The 9,496-nt window shown below is 48.5% G+C and overlaps 1 protein-coding gene across 5 annotated transcripts in view; it reads left to right on the top strand.

Annotated features, from left to right (window-relative positions):
* The window catches only part of LOC121542751 (F-actin-uncapping protein LRRC16A), a 233,349-nt gene that overhangs the window by 136,083 nt on the left and 87,770 nt on the right, over nt 1–9,496 (top strand). For 3 of the 5 annotated variants that reach the window (XM_041852278.2, XM_041852280.2, XM_041852276.2), the window contains exons 17-18: nt 4,236–4,305; nt 9,234–9,245. In XM_041852278.2, the coding sequence (XP_041708212.2) occupies nt 4,236–4,305; nt 9,234–9,245 (82 nt within the window). The remainder of the gene's footprint in view (nt 1–4,235; nt 4,306–9,233; nt 9,246–9,496) is intronic. The other 2 variants (XM_041852279.2, XM_041852277.2) reach the window with 1 other exon arrangement.

Genomic DNA, 9,496 nt, shown 5'->3' with positions numbered 1-9,496 from the left:
TCTCTCCTCTGTCTCTCCTCTGTCTCTCTCTCCCTCTGTCTCTCCCTCGTCTCTCTCCCTCTGTCTCTCCCTCTCTCTCCCTCTGTCTCTCCCTCTGTCTCCTCTCTCCCTCTGTCTCTCTCTCTCCCTCTGTCTCTCTCTCCTGTCTCTCTCTCCCCCTCTCTCTCTCTCTTTCTCTCTCTCCTCTTCTCTCCCTCTCTCTCTCTCTCTCTCTCTGTCTCCCCTCCCTCTGTCTCTCCCTCTGTCTCTCTCTCCCTCTGTCTCTCTCTCTCTGTCTCTCTCTCCCTCTGTCTCTCCCTCTGTCTCTCTCTCCTTCTGTCTCTCTCCCTCTGTCTCTCTCTCCCTCTTCTCTCCTCTCCCTCTGTCTCTCTCTCCCTCTGTCTCTCTCCCTTCTGTCTCTCCCTCTGTGTCTCTCTCTCCCTCTGTCTCTCTCTCCCTCTGTCTCTCTCCTCTGTCTCCCTCTGTCTTTCTTCCCTCTCTCTCTCCCTCTGTCTCTCCCTCTGTCTTTCTTCTCTCTCTCTCCCTCTGTCTCTCTCTCCCTCTTCTCTCTCTCCCTCTGTCTCTCTCTCCCTCTTCTCTCTCTCCCTCTCTCTCTCCCTCTGTCTTTCTTCCCCTCTGTCTCTCCCTCTGTCTCTGTCTCCCTCTGTCTCTCCCTCTGTCTCTCCCCTCTGTCTGTCTCTCCCTCTGTCTCTCTCTCCCTCTCTCTCTCTCTCACTCTTTCTCTCTCTCCCTCTCTCTCTCTCCCTCTCTCTCTCTCTCCCTGTCTCTCCCTCTGTCTCTCTCTCCCTCTGTCCTCTCCCTGTCACTCTCTCCCTCTCTCTCTCCCTCTGTCTCTCTCTCCCTCTGTCTCTCTCTCCCTCTCTCTCCCTCTGTCCTCTCCCTCTCCCTCTGTCTCTCTCTCGCTCTGTCTCTCTCTCTCCTCTGTCTCTCTCCGCTGCTCTCTCTCTCTCCTTCTCTCTCTCCTCTCTGTCTCTCTCTCTATCACTCTCTCCCTCTGTCTTTCTCTCCCTCTTCTCCTTCTCTTGTCTCTCTCTCCTCTTCTTTCTTCCCTGTCTCCCCCTCTTCTTTCTTCCCTCTCTCCCCCTCTTCTATACTCTTCCCTATCTCTCTCTCTGTCTCTCTCTCCTCTGTCTCCCTCTCCCTCTTCCTCTCTCTCCCTCTGTCTTTCTTCTCTGTCTCTCTCCCCCTCTGTCTCTCTCCTCCTCCGTCTCTCCTCTGTCTCTCTCTCCCTCTGTCTCTCCCTCTGTCTCTCTCCCTCTGTCTTTCTTCCCTCTCTCTCTCTCCCTCTGTCTCTCTCTCACTTTGTCTCTCCCTCTGTCTCTCTCTCCCTCTGTCTCTCCTCCTCTGTCTCTCTCTCCCTCTGTCTCTCTCTCCCTCTGTCTCTCTCTCCCCTGTCTCTCTCTCCCTCTCTCTTTCTTCCCTCTGTCTCTCCCCTCTGTCTTTCTTCTCCCTCTGTCTCTCTCTCTTATCTCTCTCCCTCCGTCTCTCCCCTCTGTCTCCCTCTCTCCCTCTGTCTCTCCCTCTGTCTCTCCCTCCTGTCTTTCTTCCCTCTTCTCTCCCTCTGTCTCTCCTCTCCCTTTGTCTCTCCCTCTGCTCTCTCTCTCCCTCTGTCTCTCTCTCCCTCTGTCTCTCTCTCCCTCTGTCTCTCTCTCCCTCTGTCTCTCACCTCTGTCTCTCCCTCTGTCTTTCTTCCCTCTGTCTCTCCCTCTGTCTCTCTCTCCCTCTGTCTCTCCCTCTGTCTCTCTCTCCCTCTGTCTCTCCCTCTGTCTCTCTCTCCCTCTGTCTCTCTCTCCCTCTGTCTCCCTCTCCCTCTGTCTCTCTCTCCTTTGTCTCTCTCTCCCCCTCTCTCTCTCTCTCCCTCTGTCTCTCCCTGTCGCTCTCTCCCTCTGTCTTTCTTCCCTCTGTCTCTCTCTCCCTCTGTCTCTCTCTCCCTCTGTCTCTCTCTCCCTCTGTCTCTCTCTCTGTCTCTCTCTCCCTCTGTCTCTCCCTCTGTCTCTCTCTCCTTCTGTCTCTCTCTCCCTCTGTCTCTCCCTCTGTCTCCCTCTCCCCCTGTCTCTCTCTCCCTCTGTCTCTCTCTCCATCCTGTCTCTCTCCCTCTGTCTCTCTCCTCCCTCTATCTCTCTCCCTCTGTCTCTCTCCCCTCTGTCTCTCTCTCCCTCTGTCTTTCTCCCTCTTCTCTCTCTCCTTCTGTCTCTCCCTCTGTCTCTCTCTCTGTTCCTCTCTCACCCTCTGTCTCCCTGTCTCTCTCTCCCTCTGTCTTTCTTCCCTCTCTCTCTCTGTCTCTCTCTCCTCTGTCTCCCCTCCTCTGTCTCTCTCTCCTCTGTCTTTCTTCCCTCTGTCTCTCTCTCTCCTCTCTCCCTCTGTCTCTCCCTCTGTCTCTCTCTCCTTTGTCTCTCCCTCTGTCTCTCTCTCCTTCTGTCTCTCTCTCCCTCTGTATCTCTCTCCTTCTGTCTCTCTCTCCCTCTGTCTCTCCCTCTGTCTCCCTCTCCCTCTGTCTCTCTCTCCCTCTGTCTCTCTCTCCCTCTGTCTCTCCCTCTGTCTCTCTCTCCCTCTGTCTCTCTCCCTCTGTCTCTCCCTCTGTCTCTCTCTCCCTCTGTCTCTCTCTCCCTCTGTCTCTCTCTCCTTCTGTCTCTCCCTCTGTCTCTCTCTCTGTCTCTCTCACCCTCTGTCTCCCTCTGTCTCTCTCTCCCTCTCTCTTTCTTCCCTCTCTCTCTCTGTCTCTCTCTCCCTCTGTCTCCCTCTCCCTCTGTCTCTCTCTCCCTCTGTCTTTCTTCCCTCTGTCTCTCCCTCTGTCTCTCTCTCCCTTTGTCTCTCCCCCTGTCTCTCTCTCCCTCTATCTCTCTCTCCCTCTGTCTCTCTCTCCCTCTGTCTCTAACTCTGTATCTCTCTCCCTCTGTCTCTCCCTCTGTCTCTCTCTCCCTCTGTCTCTCTCTCCCTCTGTCTCGCTCTCCCTCTGTCTCTTCACTTTCACTCTCTCTGCTCTCTCTCTCCCCCTTCTCTGTCAATCTCTCTCTGCTCTCTCTCTCCCTTCTCTGTCTCAATCTCTCTCTGCTCTCTCTCCCCCTTCTCTGTCTCCCTCTCCCTCTGTCTCTCTCTCCCTCTCTCTTTCTTCCCTCTGTCTCTCCCTCTGTCTCTCTCTCCCTTTGTCTCTCCCTCTGTCTCTCTCTCCCTCTGTCTTTCTTCCCTCTGTCTTTCTTCCCTCTGTCTCTCCCTCTGTCTCTCCCTCTGTCTCTTCACTTTCACTCTCTCTGCTCTCTCTCTCCCCCTTCTCTGTTTATCTCTCTCTGCTCTCTCTCTCCCTTCTCTGTCTCAATCTCTCTGCTCTCTCTCCCTTCTCTGTCAATCTCTCTGCTCTCTCTCCCTTCTCTGTCTCCAGCTCTCTCTGCTCTCTCTCCAACCTCTCTCTATCTCTCTCTCTCTTCTATCCCTCCTTCTCACCTTCTCTCTCTCTTTGTCTCTCTCATCTCTCCCTCTCTCTCTCTCTCTCTCTCTCTCTCTCTCTCCTCTGTCTCTCTCTCTCTCTCTCTCTCTCTGTTTCTCTTTCTTCTCTCTCTTATGCTCCCCTCCAATATGTATTGTTTTCATAATAGGAAATATATCTACACTGAGTGTACAAAACATTAGGAACACCTTCCTAATATTGAGTTTCATCCCCATTTGCCCTCAGAACAGCCTCCATTCGTTGGGGCATGGATTACAAGGTGTCGAAAGCGTTCCACAGGGATGCTGGCCCATGTTGACTCCAATGCTTCCCACAGTCATGTCAAGTTGGCTGGATGTCCTTTGGGTGGTGGACCGTTCTTGATACACACGGGGAACTGTTGAGCGTGAAAAACCCAGCAGCATTGCAGTTCTTGACCCACTCAAACCGGTGTGCCTGGCACCTACTACCATACCCCGTTCAAAGGCACTTAAATCTTTTGTCTTGCCCATTCACAAACATACGCAATCCATGTCTCAGTTGTCTCAAGGCATAAAAATCCTTCTTTAACATGTCTCCTCCCCTTCATCTACACTGATTGAAGTGGATTTAACAAGTGACATGAATGCGGGATCATAGGTGTTCCTAATGTTTTGTACACTCAGTGTATATCTCGCTCTCTCAGCATCCCATAAACTAGACTGTATTCTTCATCCCATAAACTAGACTGGATTCTTCATTTTTAGTCTCTATTATAAAGCTAACCAATAGTGAGTCTAAAATGTATTAAACAATATTGTTGTCTTCCTTGCAGAGCTCTTCTGCTGGGTCTGGCCAGTAACCCCAACATAAAGGAAGTGTCTTTAGACCTCAGCTGCTGTGAGGTAAGAACACAGAGATTCTAAAGGAAGTGTCTTTAGACCTCAGCTGCTGTGAGGTAAGAACACATAGATTCTAAAGGAAGTGTCTTTAGACCTCAGCTGCTGTGAGGTAAGAACACAGAGATTCTAAAGGAAGTGTCTTTAGACCTCAGCTGCTGTGAGGTAAGAACACAGAGATTCTAAAGGAAGTGTCTTTAGACCTCAGCTGCTGTGAGGTAAGAACACAGAGATTCTAAAGGAAGTGTCTTTAGACCTCAGCTGCTGTGAGGTAAGAACACAGAGATTCTAAAGGAAGTGTCTAAGGAAACATCAGAGTGTCTAGGAAAACAGCAGGTTGTCTGGGAAAACAGCATGGTGTCCGGAGAAACAGCTGGGTGTCTGGGGAAACAGCAGGGTGTCTAGGGAAACATCAGGTTGTCTAGGGAAAAAGCAGGTTGTCTGGGGAAACAGCATGGTGTCTAGGGAAACAGCAGGGTGTCTAGGGAAACAACAGGGTGTCTAGGGAAACATCAGGTTGTCTAGGGAAAAAGCAGGTTGTCTGGGGAAACAGCATGGTGTCTAGGGAAACAGCAGGTTGTCTGGGAAACAGCATGGTGTCTAGGGAAACAGCAGGTTGTCTGGGGAAACAGCATGGTGTCTAGGGAAACAGCAGGTTGTCTGGGGAAACAGCATGGTGTCTAGGGAACAGCAGGTTGTCTGGGGAAACAGCATGGTGTCTAGGAAACAGCAGGTTGTCTGGGGAAACAGCATGGTGTCTAGGGAACAGCAGGTTGTCTGGGAAACAGCATGGTGTCTAGGGAAACAGCAGGTTGTCTGGGGAAACAGCATGGTGTCTAGGGAAACAGCAGGTTGTCTGGGGAAACAGCATGGTGTCTAGGGAAACAGCAGGTTGTCTGGGGAAACAGCATGGTGTCTAGGGAAACAGCAGGTTGTCTGGGAAACAGCATGGTGTCTAGGGAAACAGCAGGTTGTCTGGGAAACAGCATGGTGTCTAGGAAAACAGCAGGTTGTCTGGGAAACAGCATGGTGTCTAGGGAAACAGCAGGTTGTCTGGGGAAACAGCATGGTGTCTAGGGAAACAGCAGGTTGTCTGGGGAAACAGCATGGTGTCTAGGGAAACAGCATGGTGTCTAGGGAAACAGCAGGTTGTCTGGGGAAACAGCATGGTGTCTAGGGAAACAGCAGGTTGTCTGGGGAAACAGCATGGTGTCTAGGGAAACAGCAGGTTGTCTGGGGAAACAGCATGGTGTCTATGAAAACATCAGGTTGTCTGGGAAACAGCATGGTGTCTAGGAAAACAGCAGGTTGTCTGGGGAAACAGCATGGTGTCTAGGGAAACAGCAGGTTGTCTGGGGAAACAGCATGGTGTCTAGGGAAACAGCAGGTTGTCTGGGGAAACAGCAGGTTGTCTAGGGAAACAGCAGGTTGTCTGGGGAAACAGCAGGTTGTCTAGGGAAACAGCAGGTTGTCTGGGGAAACAGCATGATGGTGTCTAAGGAAACAGCAGGTTGTCTGGGGAAACAGCATGATGGTGTCTAAGGAAACAGCAGGTTGTCTGGGAAACAGCATGGTGTCTAGGGAAACAGCATGATGGTGTCTAGGGAAACAGCAGGTTGTCTGGGAAACAGCATGATGGTGTCTAGGGAAACAGCAGGTTGTCTGGGAAACAGCATGGTGTCTAGGGAAACAGCAGGGGTTCTTACCAGAGGATTGTCAATTCATATCCCACTGAGAGATGTAGATGTTTATAGGCTCTTTAGCCAGACATGTAAACACAATGTATTTAGCCTTCCAGTTGTGGAAATCGATATGAAAGACAGCTTTGTATTAGTCAGCATGGGATAATGAGAGAGGAAAAGTGTTTTAGTTGCTTTATCAATTTACTATACATCAACGACCCCTTCACTATAGTACTACATCAACGACCCCTTCACTATAGTACTACATCAACGACCCCTTCACTATAGTACTACATAATATGTGATGGAAATAATATGCCATTTAGCAGACGCTTTTATCCAAAGCGACTTACAGTCATGCGTGCATACATTTTTGTGTATGGGTGGTCCCGGGGATCGAACCCACTACCTTGGCGTTACAAGCGCCGTGCTCTACCAGCTGAGCTACAGAGGACCCCTTCCACATCAACGACCCCTTCACTATAGTACTACAGGGAGGGAAAAAAGTATTTGATCCCCTGCTGATTTTGTACGTTTGCCCACTGACAAATAAATTATCAGTCTATAATTTTAATGGTAGGTTAATTTGAACAGTGAGAGACAGAATAACAATAAAAAAATCCAGAAAAACTGTTTGAAATTGATTTGCATTTTAATGGGGGAAATAAGTATTTGACCCCCTCTCAATCAGAACGATTTCTGGCTCTCTTAAAGGGAGTGCTCCTAATCTCAGCTTGTTACCTGTATAAAAGACACCTGTCCACAGAAGCAATCAATCAATCAGATTCCAAACACTCCACCATGGCCAAGACCAAAGAGCTCTCCAAGGATTTCAGGGACAAGGTTGTAGACCTACACAAGGCTGGAATGGGCTACAAAACCATTGCCAAGCAGCTTGGTGAAAAGGTTACAACAGTTGGTGCGATTATTCGCAAATGGAAGAAACACAAAAGAACTGTCAATCTCCCTCGGCCTAGGGCTCCATGCAAGACCTCACCTCGTGGAGTTGCAATGATCATGAGAACGGTGAGGAATCAGCCCAGAACTACACGGGAGGATCTTGTCAATGATCTCAAGGCAGCTGGGACCATAGTCACCAAGAAAACAATTGGTAACACACTACGCCATGAAGGACTGAAATCCTGCAGCGCCCGCAAGGTCCCCCTGCTCAAGAAAGCACATATACATGCCCATCTGAAGTTTGCCAATGAACATCTGAATGATTCAGAGGAGAACTGGGTGAAAGTGTTGTGGTCAGATGAGACCAAAATGGAGCTCTTTGGCATCAACTCAACTCGCCGTGTTTGGAGGAGGAGGAATGCTGCCTATGACCCCAAGAACACCATCCCCACCGTCAAACATGGAGGTGTAAACATTATGCTTTGGGGGTGTTTTTCTGCTAAGGGGACAACTTCACCGCATCAAAGGGACGATGGACGAGGCCATGTACCGTCAAATCTTGGGTGAGAACCTCCTTCCCTCAGCCAGGGCATTGAAAATGGGTCGTGGATGGGTATTCCAGCATTATAATGACCCAAAACACACGGCCAAGGCAACAAAGGAGTGGCTCAAGAAGAGGCACATTAAGGTCCTGGAGTGGCCTAGCCAGTCTCCAGACCTTAATCCCATAGAAAATCTGTGGAGGGGCTGAAGGTTCAGGTTGCCAAAGCGTCAGCCTCGGGAAACCTTAATGACTTGGAGAAGATCTGCAAAGAGGAGTGGGACAAAATCCCCCTCCTGAGATGTGTGCAAACCTGGTGGCAACTACAAGAAACGTCTGACCTCTGTGATTGCCAACAAGGGTTTTGCCACCAAGTACTAAGTCATGATTTGCAGAGGGGTCAAATACTTATTTCCCTCATTAAAATGCAAATCAATTTATAACATTTTTGACATGCGTTTTTCTGGATTTTTTTGTTGTTATTCTGTCTCTCACTGTTCAAATAAACCTACCATTAAAATTATAGACTGATCATTTCTTTGTCAGTGGGCAAACGTACAAAATCAGCAGGGGATCAAATACTTTTTTCCCTCACTGTATATGTCCTAATATGTAACGTTAATAACATTAGCAGATATGCTAAAGCAAGAATCATCCTCTTGTCCTTGGTCCAGATATGTGAAATCTAGCTGAATAGTCTTAGTCAGTTTAAGAATTCTAAAGTGTGCAATAGCTTTGGCGTTGGTCGTTTTTAGAGTGAACATCCCACAGCACTCTTTGTTTTTATAGCTTCCTCCTCTCCAAATATACTTGATGAGTCTACTATAACATCTACATAATGGATCACTTGGCGAAGAGAGAGAGAAGAGAGGAAGAGGAAGGAGATTGAATAGCCATCGCTAATTATGTCACGCACGCACACACACACACACACACGCACGCGAAGACACACACACACACACACACACACACACTCGTACACACACACACACACACACTCCAAATATACTTGATGAGTCTACTATAACATCTACATAATGGATCACTTGGCGAAGAGAGGAAGAGGAAGGAGATTGAATAGCCATCGCCTAATTATGTCACGCACACACACACACACGCACGCGAAGACACACACACACACACACACACAAACACACTCGTACACGCGAAGACACACACACACACACAAACACACTCGTACACACTCGTACACACACACTCTCTCACCCCCATCACCTAATCCAATAAAGATGTCTTTCCACAGATTCATTGAATACCAATGCAGCAGGAACCCCAGTTAGCGAAATCGTTTCAAATTTAAACCGCTGCTGAGCTAAATTATCTCTTGCCTTTCAGTCTTTGGAGGTGTAATAATTAACCATTGGTTTGAAGCAGTCTCACTGTATGTTACAGTATGTGTTCTTGGGTGCTTCCCAAATGGCACACTATTCCCTATGTAGTGCACTACTTTTGTCCAGAGCCCAATAGGCCCGGGTCAAAAGTAGTGCACTACATAGGGAATAGGGTGTCATTTGGGACACATCCCTTGTCTAAAATTGTATGCTATGTGTGGGCATTTGTAACCGGATGATTTAGCCAGAGGATTGTTCCCTCTAAGTGCTACTGGTCCCTGTATGTCTCTGATGTGTGTTGTTGTGGTCCTCTGTAGCTCAATTGGATAAAAGCGTCTGCTAAATGGCATATTATTATTATTATTATTTTATTGTTGTTGTTGTTCCTTCTAATTGCTAGCTACTGGTCCCTGTATGTATCTGATGTGTCTTGTTCTCTCCCCCTAATGCTGCTCTAAGCTTGGTCACTGTGTAAGTATTACCCTGACTAACTACTGATAACTACTGATATACTCCTAGCTATAATTCCTGTTAACTCCTGGCTATAATTCCTGTTAAGTGCTAACGACTCCTTACTGCTTTCTCTGGTGTTCTCATTCATTTACACCAATTTTCCAGCCATCATCATTCCATTCTCATTCCATTCTTAAACTGTCTCTCAATTGAGAAGCTGTTCGGCTATTACACCAACTCGTGCTCGTTGAAGTGAATGTTTTGTGGTC

This window comes from Coregonus clupeaformis, unplaced genomic scaffold (assembly GCF_020615455.1).
Source record: "Coregonus clupeaformis isolate EN_2021a unplaced genomic scaffold, ASM2061545v1 scaf0146, whole genome shotgun sequence".
Taxonomy (NCBI): Eukaryota; Metazoa; Chordata; class Actinopteri; order Salmoniformes; family Salmonidae; genus Coregonus; species Coregonus clupeaformis.
This window is presented reverse-complemented; position numbering and strand designations above follow the sequence as displayed.